Below are 19,761 nucleotides of genomic sequence, written 5' to 3'. Positions count from 1 at the left end.
TTGGCCCACCGAGTCTGTTCCAACCATTAAGTGCCCATTTTTACACTAGTCCTACCCTAACCCATTTTATTCTCCCCACATTCCCATCAACTCCGCCCAGATTCTGCCCCTCACCCAACATTCCAGGTCGATACCCTTCGTCTGGACTGAAAGGATCTCGACCCAAAACGTTGACTGTCCATTTCCCTCCGTGGATGCTGCCTGAGCCGCTGAGTTCCCCCAGCGTTTTGTGTGTTGCTCCCTGAATGTACTCAGTTAGAATAAACATTGGACCCACTTTACTCAAACTACAATGCAATGTTAGTTTGGTCCTGCAGCCATTTCGTTTCTAACTGACATTGAGACAGTGTCAGACTTTAAATTATTGGCCTCAGTTTGTGAGGAGTTGCTTCTTTTAACCATGTTCTCCCAGATCTGGATCCAAGAGGCAAATAGCCAGTTCCTGCATGTGACAAGATTATCTATTCACTCTTTGCCACTCTGGCCTTTGCCTACCAGCACCAGCTCCTGCCAGCCAAACATAGACAGGTGAGGTAAAAAGGAGGCACTTCTTGCAGTAATCACTTTGCAGGGTTGGTACACATTCCATGCACAAGAAGCTCCCACTAGCAGCAATGTAATACCCCCCCGTAACGAGCTGAGTAATGGTGTTTGAGGGATTCAAAGTGGCCCCCGACACCAGGGAGAACTTCTCTGCTCTCCTTTGTCATGGAATCTTGTATATTTGCCTCTAGTGGTGCAGAAGGAAAAGGAAATCAAGAGGTGAGGAGCTCCAGGGAGGGAATTCGGGAGCCCGGATGGCCAAGAGCTCAGTCCCTAGTGGTAGAGCGATTAAACTTTGGGAGTGCAAGTTGCTGGAGTTGAAGTTGGAACATCTCCTGGGAGCTGAGCTGCAATGGGCATCTTGGTCAGCATGGACTGGTTGGGCCGAAGGGCCTGCCTCTGTGCTGTATGACTCTTTAACTCTGTGGTGACAAACAGTCAGCTCCTGATGCAGGAGGTCCTGAAGAAGGGTCCTGAAATATTGACCACCTGCTTTTCTCCACGGATGCTGCCTGGCCGACTGAGTTCCTCCAGCACCATCGTGTTTTTCATCTGGACTCCAGCATCCGCAGTCCTTTGTTTCTCCTGATGCAGGGTGTTGGTGAGCCTTAATCTACAAAACCAAGGTACTCATTTTCACTCACCCAGAGACTTTTTTCTGTTGGGACAGGAGATGGGACATTTTCCTCTCCCTCCCGATACAAGGACACTGAGTGCATCCTGACCAGTTGCATCGCGGTCTGGTACAGCAATTCGTAAGCGCAGGAATGTAAGAAGCTGCAGAGAGTAGTGGACTCAACACAAAACATCACGGGCACATCCCCCCCACCATCAGTAGTATCTATAGGAGGCGCTGGCTCAAGAAGGCAACATCTATCATCAAAGATCCCCACCATCCGGGCCGTGCCATCTTCTCGCAGCTACCATCGGGCAGGAGGTACAGAAGCCTGAAGTCCCACAACACCAGGTTCAGGAACAGCGACTTCCCTTCAACAATTCAGTTCTTGAACCAACCGGCACAACCCTCATCACTACCTCAGTACAGCAACACTGGGACCACTTTACATTACAATGGACCTTTTTTGTTTTAATTGTGTTCTTTCTTGTAAAAATTGTGTATAATTTATGTTTAATTTATGGTTTTCTTGTGAATGTTGTGTATCTGATGCTCTGTGCCTGCGATGCTGCTGCAGGTAAGATTTTCAGTGCACCTGTGCCCACATGGACTTGTGCATCTGACAGTAAACTCGACTTTGCAGCCAGTTACACCACTGGAACCAACAACCCCACCAGGTTACTCCAGTTCTGCTCTGATATCCATCGGCTATTGCTCCAGTGTTGTAACATCATAGACAGATGCAGCACAGAAACAGGCCCTTCAGCCAATCAAGTCTGTGCCTATATTTTTACATGTGCACATGACAATAAACCCGACTTCAACTTTGATATTGGCTGCAGCAGCTGAGACCAGATGATCTAACACGGGGCTGACCCTGACCACGAGTCTGTCTCGGCCACTTAACCTGAGCCTCTCACTGGGGACCAGCAGACGTTGGCAATATTCAGGGGAGCCGCAACTGTGCTCACGGTCCACTGAGCATCAGTGATCACTGCCCTCCTACATGGACTGCCTGCAGCGGGCACCATACACCCACGGTGTCTCCATAAAAAAACCCAAATCCATTGGCAGGACAGGTGAATCAAAGTCACCCTTATCTCCAACCCATGAGGGTCTGATCACATCAAACATCATCCACAGACACTCTACCCCAGGCTCTGTGACAGCACAAGATATCTAGGAGGATCAAGGTAACACTTCAAGTCATTCTCAAAGTCCCCCCCTAAAAACGTAATCCCCTCACCAACTCGTGGGAGTTCACAGTTCGTGACTGCTTGCAATGGGGAGGGTGCACAGAGCCTTTTCTCCTTTGCCCCACATCCCCCCTCCCATTTTTGCTCCCTTTCCCACACAGCCTCCAGCCCCACCTTCACCCATCTTTCTCCCCCTCCATTTGGTTCCACCTGCCATGTGCCTCTCCCCGAATGGTTCCCATTCTCACCCCCTTTAGTTATCAGAGTCCAGCCCTATCTCCTTCCAGCAGGCGTCTCCTACCTTCACACTGCCGTCCCCTCACCTCACCTGCCTCTCCATATATTTTCCCCCCTCTCTCTCTCTCTGTCTCCATCTACCATTCACCTGCCTCTGTCTCCCAACTCCACCCCCCCTGCTCCCCTCTCCTACCTGGCGCTACCTGCCTGTCACCTCACACCCCTCCTCAGTCCACCAATAACCTCGGACTACTGTCTCACCACTCCCCTTCCCCTCCTTATACCGGCCATCTCCATTCTCCACTCTCAGTCCTGATGCAGGGTTTCGACCTGAAATGTCAACAGTTCCTTTCCTCCTACAGATGCCGCCCGACCGCTGAGCTCCCCCAGCACATTGTTTGTTGTACACTGGGCACCTTGAGTCTCTTCAACAGAGGAGTGCAGGCGCAATAAAAGGAGCCCACCACTCCCCAGTGCACAGACTGCTAGAATGCAGAGCTGGGCTGAGAAGTGGCAAATGAAGTTCAACCCGGTAGGTGTGAAGTTATACACTTTGGGAGATCGAATTCGAATGCAGAATGCAGGGTTAATGGCAGGATTCTTAGCAGTGTGGAGGAACAGAGGGATCTTGGGGTCCAGGTCCATAGATCCCTCAAGGTTGCCGCGCAGGTCGATAGGGTTGTTAAGAAGGCGTATGGAGCGTTGGCCTTCATCAGTCGGGGTATTGAGTTCAAGAGCCATGAGGTGATGTTGCAGCTCTATAGAATTCTGGTTAGACCACGCTTGGAGTATTGTGTTCAGTTCTGGTCGCCTCATTATAAGAAGGATGTGGAAGCTTTAGAGAGGATGCAGAGGAGATTTACTAGGATGTTGCCTGGATTGGAGAGCATGTCTTAGCATAGGTTGAGTGAGCTAGGGCTTTAGTCTTTGGAGAGAAGGGGGATGAGAGGAGACTTGATTGAGGTGTACAAGATGATAAGAGGCATAGATCGAGTGAACAGTCAGAGACTTTTTCCCAGGGTGACGATGGCTAACACGAGGGGGACATAATTTTAAGGTGATTGGAGGAAGATATAAGGGGGATGTCAGGGGTAAGTTTTTAACACAGAGAGTGGTGGGAGCGTGGAACGCACTGCTGGCAGAGGTTGTGGGGGCAGATACATTAGGGATATTTAAGAAACTCTTAGATAAGAGCATGAATGATAGAGAAATGGGGGGCGATGTGGGAGGGAAGGGTTAGATAGATATTAGAGCAGGATAAAATGTCAGCACAGCATTGTGGGCCGAAGGGCCTGTACTGTGCTGAGAGACTGTCTAAGAAGAAGATGAGTAAAAGAGGAATTACAAGCCATTATTTTTCCACAGTTTTCCCTAAACGTTAGCACAATGGGGTCAAGTGCTTCACAATATTGAAGCAGTGAACAAATTAATAGTTTAAGAATAAAAATGTTTAAGTAGTCCAGGAAGTGGGATTGATGTAGGAGCATTCAGTGGAGATAGAACCTGAACAAGCGGCTGAATGTACTGAAATCTCTCTGATTATTTGGACTTAGCACCATGGATTAGTCTTTGGAAACTGTTTTGTCATAACATAACCTTCAACTATGATCTTACCTTTTCTCACTCCAGCTACAACTAACGGCTGTGAAAACAAATCAAGGCGACAAACTAAATTATCACTGCAAAATATTTAACTTTGATCATTTTTGGGTGCTTTATTAAAAGTATAACATTCTGGGATATCACATCCTGAATATAATCCTTCATATATCCATTATCAGATTCATATTGCTCCCCCACTTTTCTGATTGGATCGATCAGGGATGATGTCATGAGTTGGTGATCACCACTTTGCTCCCATAAGCTGTTCGACCTGTGACATCATCAAGTGCGATGGCCCATTCCCAAAAAAAAGGGCGGAGTTGTCGTGGGAACAAACCCTTATTGCCCAGGGTTTAGTGAAAACATTCAACCACTTGAACTTTTAGGAATATGTCGATATTTCACACTTCCATGATTGTTTACAGCAGAAGCAACATTTGTAGCTTGTTGCAATTGGAAAGGAAATAGCTTCAATGCAAGATCAAGGGGACAGTGCACAAAGTTGCTGGAGGCTCAAGAACCAAGGAGGGGTAAGGGCTGGGTGTTGGAGGAAAGCCACACGTGGTTAACATGTGTAGCATGTAATGTCTCACTGGAATCAACCACTCACTGTCTCTCGGGGCAGGTCCCCACATTACCTTGGCCGGGAGAAATCCTGCCTGGAATTTGGAATCTCGATTCAGGCACAGAGTTTCATGGTTTCATTAACCAGCACTTCTGACACGCCCCTCAATCTTTGCTCTCTGAGGTACTGGAGGAAAGGCAGTAACTTAATGTAATAAAGGTGTTTTATTTATTAAAGAACTTGCACTGTGCAAAGCAGCATTTCTTACAGTGGTTCCTGTACAGAGGCAGGCAGGGAGACTCTGGAAGTCTCTACACTGAAACAGAGTACAGAGAGCACTTCTTCCCTAACTACAAATCTGGAAGGGATAGATAACCACTGTTACATAAACCAGTTATGTTACTCTGTGTGTGTGTGTGTGTGTGTGTGTGTGTGTGTGTGTGTGTGTGTGTGTGTGTGTGTGTTACAATTCTTAAAGGGGTAGACAATTATGCGTGCATGTGTGTGTATGTGTGTGCGTGTTGTGTGCATGAATGTGTGTTTGTGTGCATGCATGTTTCTGTGTGAGTGTGCATGTGTGTATGTTTGTGCATGTGATTGTGTGTGTGTGTGTTTGTGTGTGTGAGTGAATGTGTTTGTGTGTGTGTGGTGACTGTGTGTGTGTTGAGTGAGTGAGTGTGTGAGTGTACGTGTGAGTGTGTGTGTATATGTAAGTGTGTGAGTGTGTGCATGTAAATGTGTGTGCATGAGAGTGTGTGTGTGTGTGTGTGTGTGTGTGTGTGTGTGTGTGTGTGTGTGTGTGTGTGTGTGTGTGTGTGTGTAAGTTATAAGGCATTTCAAACCAAGAACCTTCTCACTTGGGATGAGGTGGGTAAAGGCTTCATGTTCGCCCTGGTGAGGGCAGTTAACTGACTGCATTGTCATTCCAAGCAGTTTGGGGACCACAGACAGCGTTGCCGGGACTGTTTGGCAGCAATGCAACCGTCGCATGCGCTGGGATCAGCCCTCACACGGGAAAGTCCACTCTCCACACCAGCTGGTTGTGAAATGCTCAGGCAGGGACCTTTCTGCAGTGATTTCTCTATTAGCTAAGGGGAAAAAGACTTGCATTGCTATAGCGCCTTTCACTCAGGACATCCCAAAGCATTTTACATTGAAGTCCTTCTGAAGTGTAGTCACTGTGGTAGTGTAGGAAACATAGCAGCCAGTTTGTGCACAGCAAGCTCCCACAAACAGTAATGTGGTAACGACCAGATCATATGTTCTCAGTAACACTGCGAAAGGGTATCAGGGAGATGTCCCCTGTGTGTTTTTTAAACCATGCCCTGGAATTTTCCACATCTACCCGAGAGAATAGTCAGAGCCTTGGGGTCTCGTCCAGAAGACAGCATCAGAGAGGAGTGTAGCACTCCCTCAGTACCACACTGGGGTACCAGCCAAAGTTGTTGTGCTCGAGTCCCAAGCTGGGGCTTGAACCCACAACATTGCAGAGGCTGTTTTCCACTGTCCCGTGGTCAGGAATGAATGACAGACCCCGTCCTGAGGCAACAGGTTGTGGATTGTGGCAGGTAGTTGGATGGGCCACTGATCAAATCCACAGGTCTACACCAGACCCCCTTAGGTACAAGTTATTAACCTCCATGTGTATGTAACACCCTTCCCTCCCCTCCCAGACTCCAGACACCCCCAGAAAACACCAGTGAGATTTCTTGTTTTGAAAACAGTGCCCCGAATTTTGACGGTTTTGTCGAAATTAGTTCCATGCAGTGCTGGCGGAGAAAATGTTCATCTGCCTTGCATTTCATTAGCCAATCATCTCCTTACAGCCCTCCTGCTCCCTCTGATTGGACCGATTCATCTTTATCTCAGTCAGTTGAATATATCTGAACACATTTGTATCTGCGGAGAGAGCACAATGGATGAAACGCACTCCAGAACCAAACACTCACCACTAATAAACAAGATAGGAGCCCGTGGTGTTACAGGAAAGGTGTTAACATGGATAGAAGATTAGCTGACTGGAAGAAGGCAGAGAGTGGGGATAACGGGGTCCTTTTCAGGACGGCTACCGCTTACTAGTGGAGTTCTGCAGGGGTAGGTGTTGGGACCAGCAACTTTTCACTTTATACGTGAATGATCTGGATGAATGAACTGGTGGCATTGTGGCCAAGTTTGCAGACGATACCAAGATAGGTGGAGGGACAGGTAGTGTTGCGGAGGTGGGGAGTCTGCAGAAGGACTTGGACAGGTTGGGAGAATGGGCAAAGATAAGATTTCTTTATTAGTCGCACGTACATCGAAACACACAGTGAAATGCATCTTTTGCGTAGAGTGTTCTGGGGGCAGCCCGCAAGTGTCGCCACACTTCCAGCACCAACATAGTATGCCCACAGCTTCCTAACCCGTACGTCTTTGGAATGTGGGAGGAAACCGGAGCACCCGGAGGAAACCCACGCAGACACAGGGAGAACGTACAGACTCCTTACAGACGGCGGCTGGAATTGAACCCGGGTCGCTGGCGCTGTAATAGTGTTACGCTAACTGCTACACTAATAGCAGATGGAATACAGTGTAGGGAAGTGTGGGGTTATACACTTTGGCAGAAGGAATAATGATGTAGACTATTTTCTAAATGGGGAGAGAATTTGGAAATCGGAGGTGCAAAGGGACTTGGGAGTCCCATGCAGAATTCCCTAAAGGTTAACTTGTAGGTTAGCGTTTAGGGAATCTGGGCCTGTACTCGATGGAGTTCAGAAGACTGAGGGGGGATCTCATTGAAACCTACTGAATACTGAAAGACCTGGACACAGCGGAGGTGGAGAGGACGTTTCCATCAGTGGGAGAGTCTAGGATCCAAGGGCACAGCCTCAGAATAAAGGGATGTCCCTTTAGAACTGAGATGAGGAGGAATTTCTTCAGCCAGAGGGCAGTGAATCTGTGGAATTCATTGCCACAGACGGCTGTGGAGGCCAAGTCATTGGGTGTACTTAAGGCAGAAAATGATGGGTTCTTGATTGGAAAGGGGGTTAAGTGTCAGGGGGAGAAGGTGGGTGAATGGGGTTGAAAATAAAAGTCAGCTATGGCCTAATTCTGCTCTTATATCAGTCATAATTGAATGGTGGAGCAGACTCGATGGGCCGAATGGCCTAATTCTGCTTCTATACCTTATGGTCCATGGCTTGTTTCCCTTGGGTTCATGGATGGGATTTTCTTTGCCCCCTACTAATACTTCGAGAAAGGATGTTAAGGGGTATTTGAGACAAAATTTAAATGAAGCCTGTCTGGGCAATGGCAAACAGCCTTGTGGGACCCGCGGTTGGCAAATCCCTCTACCTCTGAGGGTTGCTCAGCCCATTGTCTGCTCTGTAGGCACTCTGTAGGTGCAGAGGGAAGTGTTTTTGGCCCATTGATCTGTGCCGGTTACAAATGAAGCAAACTCATCCGTCCCATTGCCTACATCTTCCCTTAGTACCATCTGATTCCGGTCTGATTGATACTTTCCACTGCCCCTTCAGGTTGTTACCACCCTCTGCATAAAGAAAGATTTTCCTCACACACCCTCTATACCTTGTAGTCAAAATGTTTCATCTGCACCCCCTCCATCCCCAATTCACTTCTGATGAAGGGTCTTCAATCTGAAACAGTAACTCTGTACTGTTCTCTATGTTATTTGTTCTATGTTCTCTGTTCTATGTTCTGTGTCCTATGTTCTCTGGTCTATGTTCTCTGGTCTATGTTCTATGTTCTATGTTCTGTGTTCTGTGTTCTGTGTTCTATGTTCTATGTTCTATGTTCTATGTTCTTTGCTTACCTGTAGGCTCTCGGTCTTTTGCTTCCTTCAAATACTGCAGGGCGTTCTCACAGTCCCCAAGGTGGTAGAAGGCGATTCCTGCTCTGTACATGGCTTTGAAATTGTCCTTGTGTTTCCCCAGAATTTTCAGACAGTACTCCTTCACCCTTTCGTAGTTCACGAGCTCCGACTGGAGAAGGCAGGCTGCCGAGGGAACAGGAAGCAGAATCAGATCCTGGGAGCTTACACTGTGAAGGAGGTAGGTCCCCTCCGCAGTCCTCACCAACCACCTCGGAGGGGAGGGCAGCCCTCTCGTCTGAGTCTCGTCTCGTCCTCACCAATCCCACTCCGGTGACCTGAGACCAATCGTCTAGGGCAAGACTCAAAGTCAAAGTCGAGTTTATTGTCACATGCACAAGTCCAGGTGTGCACAGGTGCAATGAAAAACTTACTTGCAGCAGCATCACAGGCACAGAGCATCAGATAAGCAGCATTCACATGAAAAACATAAATTAAACACAATTTTTACAAGATTTAACACATATGATCAAAGTAGTGTTGCTATACTGAGGTAGTGATTAGGGTTGTGCCGGTTGGTTCAAGAACCGAATGGTTGAAGGGAAGTAACTGTTCTTGAACCCGGTGGTGTGGGGACTTCAGGCTTCTGTACCTCCTGCCCGATGGTAGCTGTGAGAAGATGGCATGGCCTGGATAGTGGGGATCTCTGATGATGGATGTTGCCTTCTTGAGGCAGCACCTTCTGTAGATACTCCCGATGGATTTGCCTATTAAGCCTTTTATGTCTCTATAGAGACTGCTGCCCTGACAGAGGTAGAGGAGGGTTTAAACTGAACCACAATCAGCTGAAGATTCCACAAAGCTATTTGGAGTTCTACTCCAATGTCCTGGGACCAATCAACCAAGCAACATCACTAAAGCAGATTAACTGACAGTTTTCACATCGCTTTCGTTGGAGACGGCTGAGCACAAACTGTCTGCGACTTTCCTGCAATAAGTAGACTTCAGAAAGTATTTCAGTGGGTGTAAAGTGCTTTGGGGCATTGTAATGGCGAAAGGTGCTATATAAGCGCAACTGTGGTTAGTCCTCATCAGTGACCCACTGAGTGTTCTTGGGCAATATCCGGGAGATCCCAGGAGATCCCTGGGATCCGGGAGATCCCAGAGTCACCAATCATGATCTGGAATGATTATCAAGTCGAGAGTCATAGAGTTATACAGCACAGAAACAGGCCCTTCGGCCCAACTCATCCATGCGGACCAAGTTATCTACTTGAGCTAATCCTATTTGCCTGCATTTGGCCCCTGTCCCTCTAAATTTATCCTATCTATGTACATCTAAAAGTCATTTAAACATTGTAAATGGACCCGCCTCTACTGCTTCCTCTGGCAGCTCGTTCCACACACCCACCACCCTCTGCGTGAAGAAGTTGCCTCTCAGATCCCTTTTAAATCTTTCCCCTCTCGTCTTAAACCCATGCCCTCTAGTTTTGGGGTTAAAATCTGTGCCCATCCACCTTATCAGTGCCCCCCATGGTTTTATAAACCTCCATAAGGTCACCCCTCAGCCTCCTTCGCTCCAGGGAGAACAGTCCCAGCCCGTCCAGTCTCTCCTAATAACATAAACCCTCCAGTCCCGGTAACATCCTCGCTAATCTCTTCAGCCTTTCCAGCTCAATGACATCCTTCCTGTATGCCAGTGACCAGGACTGCACACTGTACTCCAAGTGTGGTCTCACCAATGTCTTGTACAGCTGTTGCATAGCGTCCCAACTCCTGTACTCAATGCCCTGACTGATGAAGGCAAGCGTGCCAAATGCCTTCTTCACCACCCTGTCTACCTGTGTCTCCACTTTCAGGGAACTACATACCTGTACCCCTAGGTCCCTCTGTTCTACAACACTCCCCAGGGCCCCACCATTCAGTGCCCTGGTTTAACTTATCAAAAGCCAACACTTCACACCTGTATGAGTTAAATTCCATTGGCCACTCTCTGGCCAACTTGCCAAGTTGCTCTAGATCTCCTTGTAACCTTAGACAACCCTCTTCACTGTCCATTACACCACCAGCTTTGGTATCGTCTGCAAACTTACTAACCAGGTTAACAACATTGTCATCCAAACCATTAATATAGATGACAAACAACAGTAGACCCAGCAACAATCTCATGTAATTCTGGGGAATTAAACTCCTGCTTAGATTTTCCTTGGTGACATCAAAGAAGAAGTTACATTCCTGAATGCCTAACATAACTTCAGTATGTCCCAAAGCGGTTTACACCCAATGACATACTCTCCAAATGTAGGCTCCAACAATGCAGCCAGATTTGCATGCAGTAAGCTCCTTCACATATTAATGATCAATTTACCTGTTTTAATGCAAAGCAGCCTCCCCTCCTTTGACTCTGTCTGCACTTCCTGCTGCCTCAGGAAAGCAGCCGACGTAGTCAAGGATCCACCCCCCCACCCCCACCCCGGTCATTCTCCCTTCTCCTGTTGGGCAGGAGATACAAGTGCTTGAGAACACGTACCACCAGACTCAAGGACAGCTTCTATCCTCTTGAATAGACCCCTTATACAATAAAGGTGAACTCTTGATCTCCCAGTCTACCTCATTGTGGCCCTCGCACTGTTTATGCCTACCTGCACTGCACTTTCTCTGTAACCATAACACTACATTTTGCATTTTGTTTTCTTTTTACTACCTTGATGTTCTTGTGTACGGAATGACCTGTCTGGACGGCATGCAAAACAAAAGCTTTTCACTGTATCTCAGTACATGTGACAATAATAAACCAATTACCAATTGATGTTAGTTTGGGGATAAACTAAGCCCCTGGACACTGAGGTGAACTGATCTGATCTTCTACAAAATAGTGGCTGTGGGACTTTTGCATTACCCAAGGGAGAATTTGGGGCTTGGTTTAATGAGAAATCTGGATGATTGTTTCTCTCAATAGTGCACTGGCTCAGAGCTGCCCAGGGGAGAGTTAGGCAGGAACATGAACCCAGGTCTCCTGAACCCACAACCTCCTGACAATGAGAACTTAAGTACAGGGAGTAAGTTATGCCACTTGTCATGCCTGCTCCGCCATTCAATATGACTGGAACTTGAACTGGGATTGGTTTATTATTGTCACTTGTACCGAGGTACAGTGAAAAACTTGTCTTGCATACCGATCGTACAGAGCAATTCATCACACAGTGCATTGAGGTAGTACAACGTAAAACAATACAGAATGCAGAGTAAAGTGTCACAGTTACAGAGAAAGTGCAGTGCAGGCAGACAAATAAAGTGCAAGGGCCATGACAAGGGAGGCTGAGAGATCAAGAGTTTATCTTAGTGTACAAGAGGTCCATTCAAGAGTCTGATAGGAGTGGGATAGAAGCTGTCTTTGAGCCTGGTGGTACGTCTTATCAAGCTTTTGTATCTTCTGCCCAACAGGAGCGGGGAGAAGAAAGAATGTCCAGGGTGGGAGGGGTCCTTGATTATGTTGCCTCCTTTCCCGAGGCAGCAGGAAGTGTAGACGGAGTCTGTGGAGGGGACGCTGGTTTGCGTGACGGACTGGGCTGTGTTCACAACTCTCTGTGGTTTCTTGTGGTCTTGAGCAGAGCAGTTGCCGTACCACGCCACGATGCATCCGAATAGGATGCTTTCTATGGTGCATCTGTACAAATTGGTGAGGGTCATCAGGGGCATGCTGAATTTCCTTAGCCTTCTGAAGGTGTTGGTGTGCTTTCTTGACCATAGCGTCTACGTGGCTGGACCAGGACAAATTGTTGGTGATATTTATACACAGGGACTTGAAGCTCACTTATTCATTCATAGAATGTGGACATCCATGTAGTGTAGCGGCTAGCATGACACTTTACAGAGCCAGCGACCCGGGTTCAATTCCGGCCACTGTCTGTACGGAGTTTGTACTTCCTCCCTGTGACTGCGTGGGTTTCCTCCGGGTGCTCCGGTTTCCTTCCACCTTCCAAAGACGTGCGGGTTAGGAAGTTGTGGGAGTGCTATGTTGGCGCCGGAAGCGTGGCGACACTTGCGGGCTGTCTCCAGAACACTCTACGCAAAAGATGCATTTCACAGTGTGTTCCGATGTACATGTGACTAATAAAGAAATCTTACCTTATAATAACTGTCAATCCCTAATTGCCCCTGAATTCAGGAGGCAGCTAAAAGTAAACCACACTGTTGGGTCTGGAGTGACGTATAAACCAGACCGTGTAAGTATGTCGGACCCTGAAAGATATCAGTGAACCAGAAGGGTTTTGGCAACAACCTGTAGTTTTGTGCTTGTCATTTCTGAGTTGAACTTCTGTAAAATTCCAGATGTATTTAATTATTTGACTAGTAATTCAAATATAAAATTTCTACCACTATAAAATGTAAATTCAGTACCAGGTGGGCACCTCACCCCAGCCACTCAGTTCCCCATTCTACCCTCTCAAAATACAGAACAGAGGGTCTGGCTTCCCATTTCTTGGGATCAAATGTGGTTGAAGCTGGGGAATTAAATGCTGGATCTGCAGATTGGAGCTAACTCTTGTCTCTGCCTCAGTCAGTGACTCAAGCCTTGTCACGTGTCTTGCTAACTTACTCTCCCTGTTTCCACAGCAACAAGCAGTCTTGATGCCACCTCTCCCACCCCTTAATTCCTGTTTGCAAATTTTTCTCTGCATCCTAATAGACTCCTGATCCAGCCTTTATTATCAGAAAGAAATGAGATGTTAATGGACGTCAAACTAAAGAAAATATTACTGGCTGAGATGAAAATATAATTGCCTGAAATTGGAGAGTGGTTTGGTGGGGGTGAGGTGAGCAGAGCATGGACAAGCAGAAGAGAGGTCTTCAGTCCGACCCTGAATGCAACTTTCCCACTTAGGCTGTGCAATGACTTGCCAATGTCAACGCATGGCAAGATCCCACAAGTGCAGGTGCGGTCACGCCTGGGGAAACCTGTTCTCAGTGAAGCAGAGAGATTAAAACATGAGGCAAATCTTTTCAGTTGGTGTGATCTGGGAAGATTCTGCCCTTGACTCACACCACCATTCACATGGTAAGAGCACATCTGGTTTGTGGGATCTTGCTTTTCCTGGTAGGGCTGTTGCATCTGCCTCCTCAACAACCAACAAAGCATGTTAAAGAATGAATCATTTACTAATGTGATAACATAACTTTAAGAACCATTCAGGAACTGGGAGTTTTGGACTTTGTCACACACACACACAAGCCAATTAAAAAGAATTTATCAGACCTCCCTCAAAAATCTTTGGATTGAATCCCGAACAAATCTCGTCAATCTGGGGAACGATCCCAGACGACACTCGTTAACCTTGGGAACTATCCCGGACGAGCCCCCAATTTTGTCACGAACCAGCAACAAAAGAAACACACTGAGCATGATTTAGTGTTAAAACTATTTTATTAATCACTACTTATGATAATACGTAAAATAAAAGTAAAAATGTTAGTATGTTAGAATTCAAAAATGTTAAACCTCGAACGTTAACCCCAAAACTAAACTCTTCGTGTGTGTGTGTGACAAAGTCCAAAACTCCCAGTTCCTGAATGGTTCTTAAAGTTCAGTTCCGCAAGCCATAAGGTGAAACATGAGCAAGGGCTTCTTCAACAACCACCGTTGTCTGAAGATAAGATGTAGATGTAGAAAAACATAGAGAGAGTACATACGAAATCCAAATGTTCCACGATGGAACCCAAACGACACTCCAGTGTTTACTCGGTAGTGACTTCCTCACCCCGAAAAGCATCCGAACCGTGGTCGTCCACACACAAATACCTGTTTCCTTCTACAGGTCAGCAACAAAGTGAACTCCACCGGATTACTTCCAACTTCCATACATGGATTTCAGTGGCAAACACAGTTATTGTTTCTCATCCATCGATAGAGAAAACAAGCAGGCTGGTGTTTCTCTCCCTTCTCTCTCTCTCCTTCTTCTTCTTCTGACTTCTTCAACAACGTCATTATGTCCTTTATCTTCTATTGACGTAAGCACGCCCCACACACACATACACACACACTCTCTATCTTAAAGGGACTTTCACTGAGTCCATAACATCACTAATTTAATATTGTTTTATGTTTTGGAGCACAGAGCCCATGCACACACGCTCAGCCTTTATTTCTATCAATGACTTAGCTGAAAACGTAGGTGGGTGGGTCAGTAAGTTTGCAGACGACACTAAGATTGGTGGACTTGCGGACAGTGAAGAGAGTTGTCAAAGGATACAGCGGGATCTAGATCAGTTACGGATATGGGCGGAGAAGTGGCAGATGGAGTTTAATCCGGGCAACTATGAGTTGTTGCTCTGTACTAACTCAATGTAACTGCACTGTGTAATGAATTGACCTGTACAATTGGTGTGCAAGACATTTTTTCACTGTACCTCGGTACAAGTGACAATAATAAACCAATACCAATACCAATACCAATACTTTGGGAAGTCAAATGTAAGAAAAAAGTATACAGTTAATGGCAGAACCCTTAACAGCACTGATGTACAGAGGGATCTTGGGATCCAAGTTCATAGCTCCTTGAAAGTGGCAATACAAGTGGATAGGGTGGTAAAGAAGGCATACGGCATGCTTACCTTCATTGGTTGAGACATTGAGTCTCAGAGTCAGGATGTCATGTTACAGCTGTCTAAAACTTTGGTTAGGCTGCACTTGGAGTATTGTGTGCAGTTCTGGTTGCCCCATTACAGGAAGAATGTGGAGGCTTTGGAGAGGGTGCAGAAGCGGTTCACCAGGATGCTGCCTGGATTAGACGGTATGAGCCATAAGGAGATGACAAACACAATGATGCTGGAGGAACGCAGCAGGCCAGGCAGCATCCGTGGAGAAAAGCAGGCGGTCAACATTCCAGGTCAAGACCCTTCTTCAGGACTGAAGATAGGAAAAGGCGAAGCCTGATATATAAGAGGGAAAAGCAGAACAGCGATAGGTGGACAAAAGAGGGGAGGGGGGGTGGGCACAGGGTGGTGATAGGTAGATGCAGGTAAGAGATAGTGATAGACACGTGTGGGGGAGGAGGAGAGAGCAGATCCACCGGGGATGGGTCAAAGGGGAGGGGAAAAAAGGGGGTAGAGAAAAGATAGGCTGGGAAAGGGCAGAAAAGAAGAGGCACGGTGGGGGGGTGGGGGGGTGGGGGGGAGTTGTTGTGGGGGTTACTTAAAGTGGGAGAATTCAATGTTCATGCCGTTAGGCTGCAAGGTTCCAAGATGGAAAACGAGGTGCTGTTCCTCCAGTTTGTGCTTGGAATTCTCCTGGCAGTGGAGGAGGCCGAGGGCTGACATATCAGTGACGGGGTGGGAGGGGGAGGTGAAGTGACCGGCAACAGGGAGATCAATGGGTGGATCTGCTCTCCCCTCCTCCCCCGCACCTGCCCATCACTGTCTCTTACCTGCATCTACCTATCACCACCCTGTGCCCACCCCACCTCCCCTCTGTTGTCCACCTATCACTGCTCTGCTTTTCCCTCCTATATATCGGGTTTCCCCTTTTCCTATCTTCAGTCCTGAAGAAGGGTCCTGACCTGAAACGTTGACCGCCTGCTTTTCTCCACGGATGCTGCCTGGCCTGCTGAGTTCCTCCAGCATCAGAGTGTTTTTCATCTGGACTCCGGCATCTGCAGTCCTTTGTTTCTCGAGCTATAAGGAAAGTTGGACAAACTTAGATTGTTTTCTCTCGAGTGTCAGAGGTGGAGGGGAGACTGGAAAATTGTTTATAAAATTATGAGAGCCATAGGTAGAGGAGACAGTCAGAATGTTTTTTCCCAGGGTAGAAATGTCAAATACTAGAGGACATAACTTTAAGGTGAGAGGGGAAAGTTTTAAGGAGATGTGCGGGGCAACTTTTTTTTTCACAGAGAGTGGTGGGTGCCTGGAATGGGCTGCCAGGGATGGAGGTGGAGGCAGATATGGTCGTGGTGTTTAAGAGGCTTTTAGAAAGGCTCATGACGATGCAGGGAACGGAGGGATGTGGATCACGTGCAGGCAGAAGAGATTTAGTTTAATTTAACATCATGTTCAGCTCAGACATTGTGGGCTGAAGGGCCTGTTCCTGTGCTGTACTGTTCTATGTTCTGTGTTGTATGTTGTATGTTCTATGTTGTCCTTCAAGTTTTAGGAACCACAGCTGAAGAAAAGCACGGTTCTTTGTAACTGTTTGACCATTGGCTTTAGTACAGGTACGTCCACCATCAAATTACCTGGTTGTTACCTCATTGCCGTTCGTGAGAGCCTGCTGTGTGTAAATTGCATACTTCTTACATTATAACAGAGGTGACACAAAGAAGATCTTCATTGGCTGTAGGAGTACTTGAGCCATATCGAAAGGTGCTATAGGAGTACAACCCTTCTGGAGTTTGTGATTTGGTCACTCAATGGATGGGCTCTGGGCAGAAGTCATGAAAGACAGTGTTAAATTGGGCCTCACCATCTCTCTGGGTTTCCCAAGTATGGAAGAAAATGCCTGGAAAGTAGCTGTAAGGATAGAGAGGTCTTGCGATTAAAAAGCACGTGGCCAATTCCTTGAATTAACATCCAAAACTTTAATTTCCCTCAAGATCCAACTTTTCAATAAGGTGACACTGAATTTACAACAGACCTGATGGAAGTTTATTAGATTATGAGAGGCATAGTTAGAGTAGATGGCCGGTATCTTTTTCCTAGGGTCAATGTCTAATACATTTAGACATTTAAGGGTGAGAGGGGCTGAGTTCAAAGGAGATGTGTGGGGCCAGTTTTTTTACACAGAGAGTGTGGCTGCCTGGAATGTGCTGCCAGGGGTGGGGGTGGAGGCAGATACGATAGAGGTGTTTAAGGGGCTCTTAGATAGGCACATGAATGTGCAGAGAATGGAGGGATATGGTCCTTGTGTGGGCAGAAGGGATTGGTTTGGTTAGGCAGTTAATGATTCGTTTAATTAGTCTGATACAACATTCTGTGCCGAAGGGTCTGTTCCTGTGCTGTACTGTTCTATGATCTATGTAACACAGACAGAAGCCATTTGGCCCAAGAGGTCCCTACTGGAGCATCCTAGCCCAGCAACACAAACTGCAAAATTAAGATACCCTGGCAGATTGTGGGATTACGAGGCCATTTTCTGGTACAGAGTGGGGAAACGAGGCAAAACTGTAAAGTGCCAGTTCCCAAAGCTGCAGAAACAGTTAGGGTTGAGACACGATCAGTTTTCTGCATTGACACTGGCTGTAGAAGAGTGAACAGTTGGGGGGGATTATTGAGGTATGTACCTTGGAGCAGTTCCAGAGGTAATCGACTCAAAGGGCTCAGGAAGACAAAAATGGACAGTAGCCAATGACTACAGTGTAGTAAACTACTCAAGCAAGAGGCAATTGAAAATCAGGTCTCAGTATTAGAACATAGAACATAGAACACTACAGCACAGTACAGGCCCTTCGGCCCACAATGTTGTGCCGACATTTTATCCTGCTCTAAGATCTATCTAGCCCTTCCTTCCCACATAGCCCTCCATTTCTCTATCATTCATGTGTCTATCTAAGAGTCTCTTAAATGTCCCTAATGTACCTGCCCCACAACCTCTGCCGGCAGTGCGTTCCACGCACCCACCACTGTCTGTGTAAAAAACTTACCCCTGACATCCCCCTTATACCTTCCTCCAATCACCTTATCCATTGTCGCCCTGGGAAAAAATCTCTGACTGTCTACCCGATCTATGCCTCTTATCATCTTGTACACCTCTATCAAGTCACCTCTCATTCTCCTTCACTCCAAAGACTAAAGCCCTAGCTCACTCAACCTATCTTCGTAAGACATGCTCTCCAATCCAGGCAACATGCTGGTAAATCTCCTCTGCACCCTCTCTAAAGCTTCCACATCCTTCCTATAATGAGGTGACCAGAACTGAACACAATACTCCAAGTGTGGTCTCACCAGAGTTCTATAGAGCTGCAACATCACCTCGCCGGTCTGGACTCAATACCCTGACTAATGAAGGCCAACACGCCATACGCCTTCTTAACAACCCTATCAACCTGCGTGGCAACCTTGGGGGGTCTCTGGATCTATATTAGATTACAGTTCGAATATCACTGCAAGCTTTAAACATCATGGAGGACATAGATTTGGTTTGGAATCATCATCTTGCTAAGTAATGTTCTTTCTTGTAAAAATTGTGTCTAATTTATGTTTAATTTATGTTTTTCTTCTGAATGTTGTGTATCTGATGCTATGTGCCTGTGATGCTGCTGTAAGTAAGTTTTTCATTCCCCCGAGTTATAACTGAGGTAACAAGGGTGATTGATGAATTGAGGGGCTGGGTGGAGGAGAACCTTGTCCTCTGGTGTAGGGGGTCCTGAGTAACAGGGAAGCACCTTAGAATTAGACCCTGACCATTCAGGGAAGATGTCCAGTGACACTTCTTTATGGAAAGGACGGTGAAAATCTGAAACCATCACTCCCTTTGTGCCAACTGCCCCCCAATCACAAGCCCCACTCCATGAGAGTTCAAAACTGAAGATTTAAGAAAAATTGAGGCTGATTTTTAGAGACACCCCTTTCCTTCTCCTCATTATACTGGCCATCTCCCCTCTACTTCCCAGTCTTGATGAAGGGTCTCGACCTGAAACGTCGACTGCTTATTTCCCTTCATAGATGCTGCCTGACCTGTTAAGTTCCTCCAGCAGTTATTTGCTGAAGTTGGTTTTTGTTGGTTGAGGGTAATAAAGATAATGGAAGCAAAGTGGACAAATGAAGTGAAGAGACAGATGGGCTGGGATCTAATGGAATGGTATAGCAGCCTTGAGAGGCTGAATGGCCTCCTCCTGTTCCCACGTGCCAGTACCTGGCTTCGGTGTTGTGGTGATAAGGACTGTGGGTGTGGAAGTACGAGATAAGTAGAGCCACAGGAGTTGGGGGCAGGTGGGTGTTACAGATCCAAGGAGTACCGATCTCAAAGTCAAAGTCGAGTTTATTGTCACCTGCACAAGTCCATGTGTGCACAGGTTCAACGGAAAACTTACTTGCAGCAGCATCACAGGCACACAGCATCAGATAAGCAGCATTCACAAGAAAAGCATAAATTAGACATAAATTACACACAATTTGTACAAGGACACAATTAGAACAAAACAAAGTCTATTGTAGTGCAAAGTGATCTAAGTGGTCATAGTGTTGCAAAACTGTAGTGATT

The 19,761-nt window shown here is 46.7% G+C and overlaps 1 protein-coding gene across 1 annotated transcript in view; it reads right to left on the bottom strand.

Moving 5' to 3' along the window:
• Positions 1 to 6,464: 6,464 nt before the first annotated feature.
• Positions 6,465 to 19,761, bottom strand: part of ttc9b (tetratricopeptide repeat domain 9B) — a 28,913-nt gene continuing 15,616 nt past the window's right edge. The window contains exons 2-3 of the mRNA XM_052044327.1: positions 8,571 to 8,753; positions 6,465 to 6,658 (exon numbers count right to left, since the gene is read on the bottom strand). Of these exons, the coding sequence (XP_051900287.1) occupies positions 6,564 to 6,658; positions 8,571 to 8,753 (278 nt within the window). The 3' untranslated portion in view covers positions 6,465 to 6,563. The remainder of the gene's footprint in view (positions 6,659 to 8,570; positions 8,754 to 19,761) is intronic.

Source organism: Pristis pectinata, chromosome 35 (assembly GCF_009764475.1).
Source record: "Pristis pectinata isolate sPriPec2 chromosome 35, sPriPec2.1.pri, whole genome shotgun sequence".
Lineage (NCBI taxonomy): Eukaryota > Metazoa > Chordata > Chondrichthyes > Rhinopristiformes > Pristidae > Pristis > Pristis pectinata.
This window is presented reverse-complemented; position numbering and strand designations above follow the sequence as displayed.